The sequence below is a fragment of the Chroicocephalus ridibundus genome, chromosome 4 (assembly GCF_963924245.1).
Source record: "Chroicocephalus ridibundus chromosome 4, bChrRid1.1, whole genome shotgun sequence".
NCBI classification, from domain to species: domain Eukaryota; kingdom Metazoa; phylum Chordata; class Aves; order Charadriiformes; family Laridae; genus Chroicocephalus; species Chroicocephalus ridibundus.
Genome location: NC_086287.1, coordinates 21,243,080 through 21,259,156, shown reverse-complemented (window position 1 = coordinate 21,259,156; position 16,077 = coordinate 21,243,080). Strand labels below are relative to the sequence as shown.

At 44.0% G+C, this 16,077-nt stretch overlaps 2 protein-coding genes across 6 annotated transcripts in view; one reads left to right on the top strand and one right to left on the bottom strand.

The window, feature by feature from the left end:
* Positions 1-1,885: 1,885 nt before the first annotated feature.
* On the bottom strand, positions 1,886-6,075 carry LOC134514231 (basic proline-rich protein-like). The gene is made up of 5 exons (XM_063331736.1): positions 6,067-6,075; positions 4,858-5,122; positions 3,660-4,309; positions 2,735-3,031; positions 1,886-2,398 (listed from the first exon to the last, which is right to left on the bottom strand). The coding sequence occupies exons 1-5, from the start codon at positions 6,073-6,075 to the stop codon at positions 2,273-2,275; spliced, it is 1,347 nt and encodes a 448-aa protein (XP_063187806.1). The 3' UTR covers positions 1,886-2,272.
* KMT5B (lysine methyltransferase 5B) overlaps positions 4,008-16,077 on the top strand; it is a 31,580-nt gene continuing 19,510 nt past the window's right edge. Inside the window, exons 1-3 of one of the 5 annotated variants that reach the window (XM_063332035.1) lie at positions 4,008-4,686; positions 12,567-12,809; positions 13,640-13,787. In XM_063332035.1, the coding sequence (XP_063188105.1) occupies positions 12,650-12,809; positions 13,640-13,787 (308 nt within the window). In that variant the 5' untranslated portion in view covers positions 4,008-4,686; positions 12,567-12,649. Of the gene's footprint in view, positions 4,687-6,669; positions 7,764-12,563; positions 12,810-13,639; positions 13,788-16,077 lie in introns of those variants that run through there. The other 4 variants (XM_063332034.1, XM_063332036.1, XM_063332038.1 and 1 more) reach the window with 4 other exon arrangements.

The window sequence follows — 16,077 nt, the reverse complement described above, 5'->3', positions numbered from 1 at the left end:
TGACCATCTGCCACTAAGAATATGTACATTTTTGATAAATTAATAAGATTTCGATAGAAAACGTCTTTGATTTTATTCCTATGTACATTTATATGCAATGTTCAACATTGGGTTTGTAGCCGTCAGGGAAAACTGGCTTGTGACATCAGCCAGGCGTGATGACGCGTTGATTGCAATGGTACACCTCACGGCAAGTTGAGCGAGGCACCGTGGCTAGTGCTTAAGGCCACGCTCCTGCACAGAGGGAAGGGACTGATCCTCTCAAAAATGTCACAGGGAGGTATTTACTCACCCAGCATTCAAAGGAAACAAATCCTCTGCGTGCCCGCGGCCAACAGAAAAGTGTCGTTCGCAATGTGAAACCTGTTACGCCTTTGCACAAGATGATTTCTTCCCCGCCGTAAAAATAACGTCCATAGAGCATCTGCTTGCTGTAAACAGAAGATAAAACATTACCGTAAATGACAGATCAAGCTCATTACACCTGATGATTTACTTCGGCTCCTTCCTTGTATTTCTTCCTGTTTCCTCATGCTTCTACTTAGCTGGGTGATACTGCTGGGCTCTTAAAATCGGCAGAACTGACAGTAAGGATCTGGGCACAGTATTTCCAGTTTAAAATGACAACGTAAGTTGTATACAAGCTGTAGCGCAAGACACGGTGTGCTTTAAAACTTTCACGGCACCAACGTACCTTACAGCCTGGGAGGCCTGCTAAAGAGCCAGAACATGTATGACAATTCGGCCTTGTTATTGGCACATAAACACTCCCAGATGTCCGTTTCAGAAACGCTTACGCTGGGTCTATGTAAAAATCCTGCAGAATCAGAGTAAGCAACAAAACCTCCAAACGCCTGCGTGGCTGAGTAAAACTGTCAAGCGGGTGATGGACTTTTCAATTGTGGTTATACGCTTGGAGTTGTCCAAATTACCCATTGCCACAGTATTTAAGTCAGATTTGCACATAAAGTTAAGAATGGACATACAGGGACGAAACGCCATTCGCTCAGCTAGAGCTGTATCTTTTTCAGCTTAAGCTGGATTTGGCTTTGTATCATTGGAAAGGTTTTGTTGCAGGGGTGATTTTGAATAAGGAGGCTTAGGGCTGAGGGCTGGATTCTGACCCCGCAGCTGTGGGCAGAATTCTGGACCGATACACAGCCTCAGAGATTGCAACGCAGCAGCAGCTTCTACGCCTAACTGAAGTTCAAGTTTTGCTGCTTAGAAGAACCAAAGTGGTTTTTACAAAACCGCTCATCACATAAATATTTTAATAACTACATTTTTTCAGTGAAAACTGGCTGACCAAAAATGTTTGCGACTATTCTGACTGTACCATCATAGCATATATGGGATGCTGAGAATACAAAAGCTACTATTCCCAAAGGGGGGAATGTCTACAAAATCAGCAAAAAGCAAATTTTTAGAACTGTAAAAATTTAGGAATACTACTTCAGGAATTAAAGACTACTGGTTCTTGCCAATGCACACCAAAATAAACTCATCCATTGCCTGGCGTACGCTTGAAATCTTTCGGTCTTATAGTATCAGAAAAAAATTCTCCAGCAGAAGTCATAAAATCACCATAGATATATCGAGTAACATGTGACTGTAAGAAATTTTTATGCCTTTAAAAAATAATGCCATCATCACCATCCTTTGATAAGAAATTAGAAAACAATAAAAGTTTATTATCTGAGACGTTTCATGTTCCGGTGAGGGTTAAGCCTGATATGGTAGTATTAATTTAGGAAGCGAAGCCAATGTTGAAACTATCGATGGGTCTTTCACAATACAAAATATAACAAATTTCTGAAATTACATTTAGTTGGAGCTAGTTGCCCTGTCTCTGCTGGTTTCCAGAAAAAAACACAGGCACGGAAAATTGTTTAACATAGTAAATTTATTCCTGAAGCATCCCATCATGATTTGACCAAGGTTTGACTACCCAACTGTCTTATTTTCCAAGACAGTGTTTTGTTTTATCAAATGAAAGACCTACAATGGGAAAATGCTGTAACATAGAAGAAATAACAAACCCAACTGTAATCAAACTGGAAAGGGTGCTTATTTTTTCTTTAACTTTTCTAATTGTTGCCAGAATAGCAGAGGAAATAAGGTTCAGACGAATGTGTTCTGAAAAAAAACCATAACATCCTTTCACACGCAGCCAGGGCTTTGTCACCAGATCACATTGCTGGAGTCCATGGTGGGGGTGTAAATAGGGGGGTTTAGGTCCGCTGCTTCAACCACATTAAGGACTCCACACCCGTCATCGGAGCTGTGGAAAACTCTTGTTGCTGTTAGGACTGAAGCCAGCATCCTCCAGTCTAGCAACATCTACGATTCTGAGATGACTGTAGCCATTCCCAAAAATACACAGAGCAACCTGGTGCATCTATAAAACAATATACAAATGTTGTTACTAATATTATCACAGTGTCGCTGCTTGCAATGCTATTAATAGTCCATTCTGGTTGGAAGTAAATCTTTCAGAGGTTTATAATTTAACTGTTAAAGTCTCTGTTAATCTGGTTTAGCAACAGGGCACACAAAATCTCAGCTTCAGAGGCGATTTCTTGTTATCAAATTATAGCAAAATCAATTTACCTAGCAATTTGGTTTGTCAGGACACATGCCATTTCCAGATCTTGTTTCACTTGTATGACTAAAGCAAAATTAAACCCAGTTCCATGCAAAATTGTATTTTATTAAAAAAACTTCAGCATCCTACTATGAATAAAACTGAGGATTTTGGTATTCCTGGTGAGTAGCTGTTGAGGGGAGAGATGTTACATGGCAAATCTTTTCCTCGTCCACCAACGGCTACGGTTGCCTTAAAATGAACGTAAATGATCTGAAACCTTCTAGCAAAGTTATGAAAATAAAACTTGTATTTGAGAACAGCCTGTGCTGCAATCAGCGTTATCATATGACAAGAAGCACAAACGGGCAACGCGAAACATTGAGTCCGCCATAAAACTTCTGAACTTTGAGCAGAGAAAACGCTTGCCTGCGAGTTTTCCAGCTCCTGCGAATGTAGAGACGTCCACCGGTTACCGCATTAGCAGGGTTTGGGGTGCCCGCCCCCACCCCCGCCAATAAACGCGATTAATTGCGCCCGTTCGTGCTGATGGGCGGTATCGCCATCACACACGCACCACCCTCCCCCCGTCTCGCCGCCTTCAGCGGGTCCCGACAGCAGCGAAGCCACCTTTTGTTCCGAGGGGACCCTGCTGAGGCCGGCGGCCCCGAGCACCCCCTCCCTCGCACCCCCCCCACGCCCGCCCGCGAACACGCGTGGGGAGACGGGGCCTGGAAGGGGGCGGAGGGGGAGAACGGGCGGGCCAGCCACCCCGCTCCGGAGCTGCCCCGTTCCCGTTCAGCGTCCCGGGGAAAGAGGAGGCGCCGTGCCACCCCCTCCAGGCCGCGGGGGCCATTTTTAAATGCCTCTTGTCAGGCAGCGGCGCGGGAGGAGGAACGAGGGGGGGAAGCAGGTGCCGCGGCTCGGGAGCTCCCGGAGGCGCTGAAGTTGCGGTCCCTACTCCCTCAGCGGAGGGGGGGGACCTGTCGCCTCACAGACGCCAGAACGAAGGTGGAAGGGGTGCCTAAACCTCCCCCCCCCCCCCCCCAACACGGGACGCACATGAGCCACCCACCACTCGCCCCCACGGCGGGGAGTCCCTCGCATTTAAAGGGCAGCTCCGGGCGGAGGAATCCCTCCACCGCGTGAGGCGGCCGGGACTTCTTTCTGCGCACACACGGCCCGGGCGGCCCAGAGCCGCGGGGTGGCCCGGGACTTGTTTTCTTTCAGCGAAATCCCTCCGCCGCGGCGCAGCGCCGGCCTGTGAGCGGTCATGGGAGCTGCGGTCCGCGCTGTCCCTCCTCCGCGGGCGAGGCGCGGAGGCTGGCGGGCTGGCGGGCTGCCTCTGCGCCGGCCGGCGTGAGGCGGCGGCGGCGGGGGGAGGAGGCAGGGAGCGGCACGGGATGGGTGGGGGGGGGCGGTCTGTATTTCCTCTGGAGTTGTGTATCCTTCCGCAGCGGCGGGCGTAAGGCAGAGCTTGTCCGCGGTGTCCCTCCGCCGCCGGGAGCGCAGGGGCAGGCGGCGTCTCCCCGGACGGGGCGAGGAGGTCGTGGGCTACGCTGAGGAGAAAGAAGAAGAAACTTCGGAGCGCGGTAGCCGGCGCAGCGGCCCGCCTGGCTCGGCAGGCCGGCGGAACGAGGGCTCCCCGCAGAGAAGAAGGAGAAGGAGGAGGAAGCGGCGGCGACGACGGCGGCGGTCGGTGCTCGCCGCCGCCCCGCGGGGTCTCTGCGAGGGAGCCCGGGGGACTCTTTCTCGCGGGGCTCGGCGGAGGGATCTCTAGGCGGCTACTGCCGTCGCCTCCTCCCTGCACCGTTCGCCCCTCGGCGCCGCCATCTTGGATTTTAATCCGCCATTTTTTTTCCTCCCCCCACTCGGAATTATTTTTTATCACTACCGCTGCTTTTTCTTGCCCCCCTCCTTAGGCGCCCCCCTCCCCCCCCGCCCTTCCCTCGCTCAGTCTTCGCTTCCTTCTTCCCCCCCCACTTCCTCCCCCCCTTTTTTTTTCCCCTTGCTCCTTTCCCTTTGATGATTCATTTTCCCCCAGTGGCGGCGGGGGCAGCGCCGGCGGCGGCGGGGGACCCAGCGCGGAGGGCAGCCGGGAGGTGAGTGTCTTTTGGGGGGAGGGGGTGTGGTGTCGCGACTCCCGTGGGCCCTGTGTGAGCAGGGTGTCCCCGCGCGTGGGAGGCGCCTGTCAGCGGGCGGCGAGGCGGGGGCGCCGGGGGCCGTGCCCCTCAGATTGGGGGGGAGGGGGGGGGGTGGACGGACGGACACACGACACGACGGGACCGTCCCCATCTCCTGCCCCGCCGCCCGGGTGCTGCCTCCCCGCCGCGGGGACGGCGTGCGGGGCCGCCGTCGCGCCCGCCGCCTCCGGGCGGCGCTGACGGACGGACCCGGCGCCGCGGGGCGGTTGAAGGGGGGCGACCCGCGTCCGCCGGCAGAGGGGTGTCTGCGGGCCGTGCCGCCTCGCTGCCGCGGCTGGGGGCCGGGGGAGGGAGGTGGGGGCGGCGGGAAGGGCCCGTGTCGGGAGGCCCAGCCCTAGGGGGCAGCACGGGGCCGGGGAGGCGCCGCCCGGCCCGGAGCCCCTTCCGCCGGCCGCGGCCCCCGCCGGGTTTCGTGCGAGTCGTTTGAGGCCGGGGAGGCGTGTGGGGAAGCGAGAAGGAAGCTCTCGGTTACTCGGTGGATGGTTTGTGGTCCCGACGGCGCGGCTTTTCCCCTGTGAGCGCTAACAGGAGCCTTAACCCGGGTTTGTCCCACTCGGCGCTTTTATTAAGGGCTGTTTTGAGTGACTGTTCCGGCCTCGGAGCTTGCTGCAATCAGCTCGAAACGCCCGGCGTCTTGTGTTGGTTTTTTTTTTGTGATTTTTCATTAGGGAGTATATACTTCTAAGGAAGGGGTAAAGCACATCTACATCTGAAACTTTAAAGCCGAATTATTTTCAACACATTACTCTTAAAAAAAAAAAAAAAAAAGAAAAGTAAAGATGGGGGGTGAGGGAGAGAGAGTACGTGGTGTTTTGTTGAGTTGCATCACAGGCAGCCTGAGAATCTTCAGTACTTAACTTGGTGTAGTTTTCTGGTGGTTTGAATTCAGCACAAGGTGACAGATGTCAGTCTGAACAGGGTGTTTAATAGTGTAACTGTATACAGTGGGAGGTTTTAGTCAATGAAGTTAAAATGTATTGTAGAATAAGTTTGCACAGAGTCATGTCCTCTCTCCGTAATCTGGTCACTGTAGCTATGGATGCATCCTTTTCTGTTTTCATTAAAAATGAGCTTTTTGTCTTGAATGTTTTAAGCCTTCTTCCTTGCAAGTAACGCCATGTGAGGAAATCAAGGTGTACTTGATTGAAAAATGGGACTTGTTTGTTTGTTTATTGTGCTATTTTGTTACTAGAGCCAGATAGGCACCATACTAATATCTCTGTTATATATTTATTTGATTTCGCAAACTGGAAAATAAGATTTATTTAAAGTAATTACTTGGTGCATTGCCTAATAAATGAATAGGTGGGATGATGTGTCCTCGTATAGTCAGTAGCAGGACTAACAGGGCTCTTGAATACTTGTTTTGCTCTCTTAGCACTATCCTATTGCAGGACTACAATTCCCAGTATTCTTTTCGCTTCAGACAGCATTGTGCTTTAATGCAACAGACAGTTGCCAAAATTAACATAGTAAGTGCAAGGTATGATACTTCTGCGCTAAGCGATGAATCCAGACCTGTGGTTTGAGAGTGCAAAGCATTTGGGAACAGTCCTAAAAAAGTGCTCCTGACCACTTCCCTGACTTTGTCCCCCCACCCTCCCTGTAACATCCTCTTGTACCATGGTTCAGCCCAGCAAGGTTCAGGCTTTTCTGGTGTCTTCCCTGGTTTGGTCACTGCTTGGCTTTGCAATTGTTCTGCTGGCGCAGGGGGAGGTGGTGTGGAAGTGGGCACGGGCAGGCGAGGGGGCAGCAGGACTGGTTTGAAGTCTTCCTTGAACTGTAGTGCTGTTTGTGCCAGCCACGGTGGGGCTGCCCTGAACTGCCATGTTCAACTGAACGTGTGTAAGTCATGCAGCTAAACTGTCACAACAGCTGATGCTTTTCCTTCCCGTTTCAGTGGTCTGCTGCTGCTCCTCCGGTACTGTGTCCTCTCTTGCTCTAGTGCCCATTGGATCTTTTGCTAGACCTGCTCAGCACATTAAACCGGCAGAAAATTACCTGCTGTCCTCCCTGCTGGGTTAAAGAGCTTAAACTGAGTTACGCAGAAGTTCACTGAGCTCCAGAATTTGTAGAAATGCTTGTGTGATGGCAAGGGAGAGGAAGGAGGAGGTTCTTCCTCTCCCAGAAGGGATTTCTTTTTTTTTTTACTGTGTCTGTGAAAGTCTGGCGAACACTGGAGTCGCTGCTGTGAGTTGGGGGGGGATCATGCAGCCTTTGGGCTGCTTTGCTCGGCCAGTTATTCAGCATCACCCTGGGAGGCACCCAGTGGAGGAAGAGGCGGTGGTGGTGGTGGGAGATGAGAAAGGGTCAGGAGCTTCTGAAACACCTCTGTCTGTGCATTCCCTCTCTGCCACCCATCTGTACTGGTATGCTGTTGCTTCTGTGCCTGCATTGTACTTGGATTAGTATCCAAATTGACACACAAAAGTGATGTGGCTGCAAAAGAACTGGCACAAGAGATAGTGGGAGTGCACGGACTGAGCTGTTGGTGGGGGACTGAAGCCTGGGTTTGGGTCAGGTTTGGATCCGTGTGTGTTCTCATGAGCCTGCATCCTGGGGCTGCAGTTCTGCAGCAGTTTGAACTGACCTGAGTCAGTTTTGACACGGTCTTACAGCCTCCCACGTGCCACTGTTAATCCATGTCCAATTCTGCACTGAGCTTATTCTGAGAATTAACTATCTGAAAAGAAACACTCAAACCCCCCCCCCTTTTTTTTTGCTTTTTGTGCTGATGGTTTAATTTACTGAACCAGTTCATTCCAGGGGCAAAGAAAGTCAAAAATGGGTGTGAAATCAGGTGGCTAAAATAAGCAGCTGCAGGGGTGGGACTGAAGTAGCGCTTTCCTAGGTTTGTTCCTTAACAGCTTTTACCCTGTTGAGGAATTGCAGCCTCAACTCCAGAATCTTGAAGTCCTGTGGGACCACCTGACCTTTCTTTAAGATACAGCTTTGACTGCAGAGATTATGGGAAGGTAAACTCCCAAATAGCTTCTCTTTTTGTCACTTTCCGTAGTTGCAAAGACCTCTGTTCCACACCTGATTTTGCTGTGTTTTGGTATAATCAATAATAATTTGTATCGTAGCATATGGCATTAGGTTCCTGTTTAAAGTGACACTCTGCATTGGTTTCATACTCTTTGTGAGACAGATGCATTCTGTGCCTCCCTTTCCTCCCTGACTTAATGGTACTTGTCTGAGCTGTCAAAAACAGTAACTGAGAGAAGATTTGAGGCTGTTTCGAATAATTCCTTAAAGTTGTGCAAATTTTCATTCAGCTTTGATTTTGCTCAGTCTTTCGTATTAGAAATCTGAACACTTTTTAGGAGTGGGTGGATATTTTTTTGTTATCCAGGTGGGGTGGCTGTAGTGAAGTCCTCTGCAGCCTGGTGATCCTATGGAAAAACTGGTTACATAGTTTTGTAGTTTTGCTCTGCTTCCCAAATTCAAAGGTCTGTGGCTTTTTTTTTTTTTTTTTAGAGCTATCAGTAATGAAACATATATCTTCTGTCTTGATACCATTGATTTGTCCAGAAAAGCTGGGTGTGTGGTCATTGTGTCTTTTGGTTTTGTGTCCTATATTTGTTTTAGGATGCTGTTTCGTTGAGGAAAACTTTTTGCAGCTATAGTTAACTTAAAAATAGCAAACAAACAAACAAAAAACACACTACCAAGCCGAAGCTGGTTTAGATGGCTGAGTTTTAAAGAACAAAAATCCAAACCAAAACCAAACAAATAACCATATTTTTAGAAGGAGGTCCTTTGACTGCCTGTGTACTGGAGACCATGGGAAAGGGGAGGATGACCCTGCCTGTTAGGAAACTTCCTGATCCTGGTCTTTGCCTGTGTCCTGGACAGGGATGAACAAAATCCACTGCATCTGTTTAGAAGCTGCCCCTGTCCTTTTAGTAATATATATTTATATGCAAAAACTGTGCTATGGAAGACCAAAATAAATCATATTTTCTTATGGTTACTGATGTATGTGTTTGTATGGTTTAGGGTTTGATTGATTTGGTTTTGTGCAGCTTTTTTTCCTCCTCATGAGAAGACTTCTCTGAATTGATAGATTTCATTAGACCAAAGCCCAAAACCTGGGAGGCTCAGACAGCCTTTGAGATCTGTTTTAACAGCCATAGATTTTCTTTACTCAAATACATAGGGATTTACTACGCTTTCCAGTATAAAAGGGCTAAGGCATTTCATATGATATAAATCTGAATGGTACCGTTTAATCAGTCTGGTGAACACTTCTGGATAAATCTGGCTTTGAGTATCTTATGCCATGACAGCATTAATCGTGTTTGTGCATCAGTTGTCAATGGGTGCTTCCAAATGTTACTGAAATGTAAATAATGCTGAGAAAGTGTGTTAATAGGTTTAATAAATTTAGAACCAGGTAAATGAAGCTTGAGTTTTCATTTTTGAGAGTGCTGTTGCAATGAGATGCTAAATTCCCTGATGAGAGGGGCCAAATGCAATTGAGCTATATTTTGACATGTGAGGCAATGTGCCTGTAAAACTACCTTAAAATAATTATAAAAGGCAATATAATTGTAAAGAGTAGTGGTGTAATTAGTCAAGGGTCGAAACAGCAATGTGGACATTTACATTGAAAAGAAAAAGGTCCCTTGGAAGCTGTAATTGTGCTGGTAAATTTAACAGTATAGATAAACCCGAAGTCATGAGTGATCCATGCATGGTGTTATATTATTTGATGGCAGATCCCTTTAGCAGAAGTCTCAAAGTGTGTGGATGTGTAAGTATGTTCCAGTTTTTTCTTGAATAGGAAGATGGTGTTCATCTCTTCCTTTTTTCCCTCTGTGCCTAAAGATCTTGCCAGCATGAGTCTGATAGAGAAAGTACTGAGAGCAAATCACATCTGAAGTATTAAAGATCACATGGTGGTGATGAGTGGGGCATCTTTTGCTCTCTTTTAGGTTATTTGTTGGTGTTAGAAGCTGTGATATTCACTGGGAAAGGAATCCTGTCTGTTGGTTCTGCCTTTTGATACCATCTCTTGAAAGCAGTGTGTGTATATTGACAGAAGGAATAGAGGCTGAAGAAGCACATGTGCACTCTTCAAGTTTGTCATTTATCTTGTATCAGAAAATAAAAGGCAGCAGTAGATGAAGATGGGTTTTCTTGCTCACTAGGCTGCTACAATCAAATAAATAATGATTTTTCACATGAATGTTTGCTAGATTTCACTAAAAGACTTCATTTTGCTTGGAGAGGATTTCTGTTGTCATCTATATCAATATATTTTGCAGCAAAATAAAGTGTTTTTCCTACATGGTATGTTTTGAGTATTGTTCTGTGGCCACATTTCTTCTTACCTTTGCCACCATACTTTCCTTATCACTGTATTTGTTAGGCAGAATTGTCTTAGCACCAATAGTACTTACCTTCCCCAAACCAGACATAGGAAAATCAGTTTCCTTCTTTGTGCAGAGTGCGCCTTTTTTCCAGCTGAAGGTGTAGCTACAGTACCTGTCAGTTGTGAGAAACACTACTGTATTGAATGTTTTTCCTCCCCGTTGTTGCATGCATCTACAGTCAACTTCATGGTAGACTTCATTTATCTTTACTGCTCTTGAACTGTAGCACACCACAGACTATATATAGTTCAGTCCTGGTTTGCAAAGAGACCAAGACTGAATTTCGTGGAAGTCTTTAATGTAGTTTCTGTTGTAATGCTCTTTATTACCACTGTTACAAAAATGGGGAACGGGGTTTAGTTAAGAGTATGTACAGCTGGAAAGTGAATCGATTGAGAAGCAGAAAGAGGGAAGTTTAAGCACAAGCTTGTCATCGCGTGATAGTCAGTGCAGATCTTCATAGGGTAGCTGTCGCTCAGGGAAATTCAGGTGGGATGCTTAACAAGAAAGTTTGGGGGGGTTGATCTTTATTCCCCCTTCCCCCTTTTAAAATGTATGTTATCAGGCAAGCTCTATGAAGAGGAAAAAAAAATAAAAAAGCCTAGTGTTTTCTAGTATAGGTTTGGCTGAAAGAATTCCAAGGGGTTTTTTTTGGAGGTACTACGTAAAAATGTCTAGTTCTGTGTATAGCTAAATGCAATGAATAGGGCTTTCCGTAGCAAATTTTAAGTGTCTGGTTTGTTTTCTGAGCTGCATCTGGTAACTTCCTAAAGAATTTGTCAGTATGGAGAGCAACTTTTGCGTTCTGGAAGTCAAAACTGTTTGGTTCCAGCTCTGTTAAAGAGCTATATTAAAGCTTGCTGGTGCAGTAAAAAGACATTTAAACTTATTTTTTAATTATTATTATTTTAAACATTGCAGTCAAAACCAACCCTTTCTATCACTGTCAGCAAGAAAATTCCTTCTCCACTGAAATCATCTCAGTTCTTTTTCTTTATATTGAGGCAGTAATTCAACTAGCTTTTCCTCAGTATGATGCTGTTTCACTTTGTCAATAATCTTACTATCCTTCTGTGACAATTTGTAAAAGGTTCTAAAACCTGTAGATTTCTGGATGATAGTTTTAGTAAGACATTTGAGCCAACACATCTGTTAAATCACTTGTCTGCTGGTTTTCTCTTAATACCTCAATCATCTGAATCTTTTTAAGTAACTTAGTTACTAATCATCTAGCCATAAATATTTCTGTAGCTTTAAGTAGCTGGATCACATGGGTGTCTAACAGAAATCCAGTATTTTGCTACTCTCAACTGATTAAAAACGGAACTTCTACAAAAGACACGGTTTCAAAACATCTGTTAGTTTGTTGGGAATTTCTTCCACTAGATTGAAATAACCTGTTATCTGTTGTGAGCAGAGTATTAATGCTCTAAACAAATTGTGCCTCTTCTTTTTATGTTATTATTTTATGAGGAAGCAGTAGGGAGGAGGATAACTGAAAACCAAGTAAATGAATTACTAATGCATAAATGCAATTGTAAAATAATCGTGTAACTCAGATGTTTTTCCTGCAAGTTACACAGAGTGAGACACAACTGTGTACAAAATCATTAGTAACTTTCTTATAATTATTTACACGAAAGGCATGGAGACTGCAGGCAAAAACTAGCAAGTGCTTTGCTGGACATTTTTGTACTGTAAGATTTCAGCTCTGCTTGTGAGCCCACTTATTGCTGGCCCATTGAGCCAGATGTGTTGTGACTTTTTTTTTTTTGTTGTTGTTACATGAAACAGTAAAAATAGTAGCCTGAGTCCTCTAGATCATTATTGAGGGCTTTTTGAGCTCTGATTTTGAAATAAAGATTTAACATGTTTTCCCCCACCCCCATTCCAAAAATGTTGTCAGTTTTCTGGTTGTGGGTTTTTTCAACTGCGTTCGTCTTTACTTCTGGGAGGATGTTTGTGTAATGTCATTCTTTGCTGTACAGTTCCAAACAGGTTACAGGTTTTTATTTATTAGGAAATATAATTTGAAAATACTCTGGTTTTGGAGTCACATAGCTGTGTGTGTATTTATCCAGGTGTATGTGTGTGTATTTAAACACATAGGTAAATGTGTGTATATAGTCCAGCTCTCAAAATTGAGCTGTCCTTAGCAATTTATCAGCTCTAGAATTCTGTCTTTGCTTCCAGATGTGGTTGTAAGTTGTAGGACAAGTTGTTCACCTCTGGATGTCTGTATTGTACTAGTGCTAATGAACTGCTTTTCTTTCTTCCTAATGCAAATGCAGATCACCATCTCCCCCCCTCCACGTTTTTTTTTCTTTTGTTAAAATCTGTGTCTTGCGAACAGTTTCCGAGTAAGTTCTAATCATGTTTATGTTTTGCTTCCAGTAGGAATTGGAACTGAAATTATTCATCCACTTCTCCAAGCCTTTTGAAAAGTGACTAAATGCAACTGAGTCAGATTGTCTGGGGGAATGAAGTGGCTGGGAGAATCCAAGAACATGGTGGTGAATGGCAGGAGAAGTGGAAGCAAGTCGTCTAATGACCATGCGCAGAATCAGACCAAATTGCAGCATGTGGGAAAGGAGAATCCGAAGATGGGCAAAAATGGAGTTGAGAGAAGATCAAGCAGATGTATGTAAATTTTTATGCAGCTCAGTGTTGTGTGTGATTCATCTATCAATTTGGAAGTCAGATTCTGTCTTGTCTTAATTCATGAAGGAGGTCTGCATTCAGCATGTAGCTATCATCAGAAGTATTAATTATGTTTGTGTTTGTTGGATGCATTAGCTCACTTCAGGAATATAGATCTCTTCAGTTTAAAAGTTAAGTGAAAATAACTGAATGTAAGTTAATTTTGAACTGGTATAAGTATAAAATACATGATTGGCACTAAGTGAGAACTAGGGTGATTGGAAGTGGATAATATAATTAGAATTACTAGCCCAACTTTTTAGTGAATGCACATTTAGTAAATCCCATTTTGAATGGTCACGTATATCAATAGTCATTATGAAATGGTTTTAAGGAAAACTTGGATTTTTATTTTTGCTATTGGTCTGTGATAAAGGGCTAAATACAAATTCAGAGGAAGTCCTTCATTCAGATTTTGGGAAGATGAGATTTTAAATTTTCATGGCTTCATCAAGTTTATAGGCTGGAAATCTTAGAGGCAGATGTGACTGAACTGTGTCATCTGGAAAGATGCTTGTAGTTGGGGAGGGGAAGAGAGAAGGAAACCAAAATTAGAGACACCCGTAAGAAATATTCTAAAATAGTTTCTTCATTGGCTGCTACAGAAATGAACAAAAGCAAGAGTGGAAAAAAATAACTGTACTGCTGTTTCTTCAGATATTTTATCATCTTCCTTAATTGTTCTATGTTTTTTTTGTCTCTAACCCTAGTGTAGCTGGGCTTTATAATGTTCTTTAGATGATACCTAATTTATGCTCTCTCATTTGCAGGTAGCGGTGCTTCAGGATTTGAGGGTCAAAGTCGTTATGTGCCTTCCTCTGGAATGTCTGCCAAGGAACTGTGTGAAAATGATGACCTAGCAACTAGTTTGGTTCTTGATCCCTATTTAGGTTTTCAGACACACAAAATGAATACTAGGTAACTTGTCCTTATTTTTCTAGAAAAGAATTAATCTTTTTAGCTGATGTAATCAGAGCAAAACTGAGTTTTCTTGCACATTTACAAAAGTCTGAAAAAAATGGCAATTTGTGAGTAGTTTCTGCCTTTAAAATGGTGTTGCATGTGAGACTGGAACTCGGAGTTCTGTGGCAGTGTGCATTTGTAATGCTCTCATAGGTCTTTCCGTTAGCTCTCGTGCATTTATGCTGTAGAACACGTTGGTAGTAGACACTGTTTCCTAGCTTAAACAGTTAACTAATCGTAAGTTTTAAACTGTTAGTCATTTGTAATATTTCAAAGACAGAAGTTAGTGTCTGGGGACTTCTGTTTATTTCTTGTGCCTGGGTGCCTTTTTTTTTTTTTTTTTAACTACTTCTTACAACATCACAAGAAAGAGAGAGTTCCTGAGCACTTCAGTGTTGTTTTCACTTGATCTTAAGGTCTTGCAGACCCAGGAATGCTACTCAGGCATGTCTGTATGTATAAGATAAATTAATGTGCTTACTGGGAACTTCCTTACCAGAGTTGCATGTAGTTTGTCACTGTTATGCACCTGTTTGAATACTTCTGGTCTAAATGCGGTGTGGTCTTAGGGTTTAGTTGGTGCATGCTTCTTCCTGTTTTACAGATGTACCACTGATGATAAGTATATTCCATAGATCTCTGTTAAGGTTTTGTTTGCATACAAGATCTGCATTGCTAGTTTAATTTAGAAGCTATATATAAATGATAAATTTCTAAGGACAGGAATCACGTGCTTATTCTTGTACAATAAGAGCTGGGATTTCCAGGCAGCACATCATGGGAAGCAGGCTGCTCAGTCATTCACACTGTTGCTGTGGCTATTTTTAAAGAAGAACAGTTTACCTGTGCAGCTTCTCGTAACTGTACTTCACATAACCAGAGTACTGGTTAAGTAGATAATTGTATGTATGTAACAAGCTGATCGCTTCAAAAATGACTGCTAGATTAATTGTTCTTGTCGCATAACGTAATGGTTGCTACTATAACCTGACAGCATGAGTTGCACATGAATCTGCAGCATTGTGGTCCTAATAACTGTAAAGACTTACTCCAAAGAGGTTTTTCTTTTTCACTGGAGAGTGTAACATCCGTCTTTGAGGAATGCTTGAGTTCTTCCCATTCCTCCATGCTATCGGTTACAACAGCACATAGTGCCCAAAACAGGGTCTAGGTAGATACTCTTACATTTCAGTTTGGAGTGTCTTTGTATTTCTGTCAGTTAATCAAGCTAAATACATACGCTCAAAAGACTTCTTGGTTTTGTTGCATGAATGCCAGTCTGCAGACTATGCACAGGTAGTTAATTCATATGCTTTTTGCTAAGGAAATGATGTATTCATTGTTTAATAGTTGGAGAAACTACTTCCATAAATGTTGTTTTTTGCTGATTTGTATTCAGCACCTAAAATACTTTTTTAGTTACTAATTTGAATCAAAAGACTACACGAAGACTATCATCATGTATTTTTTCCTTTCTCAGAGAACAGTTACAGGCAGTCTTCAAGGACAATAGTTAATCATTTTGGAGCACTATGGGCAATCCTTAGGTGAGGCTTACAACTTTTACCAGAAACACGTCTTCTTGCCTCTTTCATAATGGACTGTTGAGAGAGTTTCTATTGTTGCAATGAATGAAAATTAAGGCATCAGCATAGTTCATCATCTCTTTGGTACAGTGATGACATCTGCTTCTTATTGTAGCTGTAGATCATCTTCCTTCCGTCTAGTAAGCTGTAGTCTTTCTAGAGCTCCTGAGATTTATTGTTGTCAAGGGAAGGTGGGGGGGAAGCAAATACAAAAAGACCATTTTCAAAATAACCAGATGCCAGTACTTAGGTCATTGTAGTAGAAATTCAGATTTGCAGCTTCTGTTTGGGCATCTTCCGCTTCAGTCATGAATTCATACTAGTTACATAGTTTGTGTATTGAGGTGTGCTTAAAATAAAACAGCCATTTATGATGGCAAGCAAATATCTCCTGTTCACTCGTTCTGGTTTGTTTGAAGACGTACTGTGACAGCATTCTTCTTTGCTGTTGGAAACACGTAAGAGGTTTGTATTTTTGCAACTAGCAGCCCAGCATAAGTTGATGACCGCTTACTGAAGTTGTACTTTACCTTGTGTGTGGAAGCCAAGACTGCATTTTTATATGTATAAGTGTCTTCTATATAAGCACTTTCTCTACTTCCTTCATTCCTTATGTTGAAGAGTTTTTAAAGACCTCTTGTTTTTCCCAGGGTATATTG

Excerpts from the sequence above, each read along its gene's own strand:
- LOC134514231 (XM_063331736.1), bottom strand. Across the intron at positions 4,310-4,857 it reads GGGGACGGTCCCGTCGTGTC|AGACCCCGCGGGGCGGCGGC; the intron begins GTGTGTCCGTCC and ends GCTCCCTCGCAG. Across the intron at positions 3,032-3,659 it reads CCCCGCCGTGGGGGCGAGTG|GAGCTGGAAAACTCGCAGGC; the intron begins GTGGGTGGCTCA and ends CTACATTCGCAG.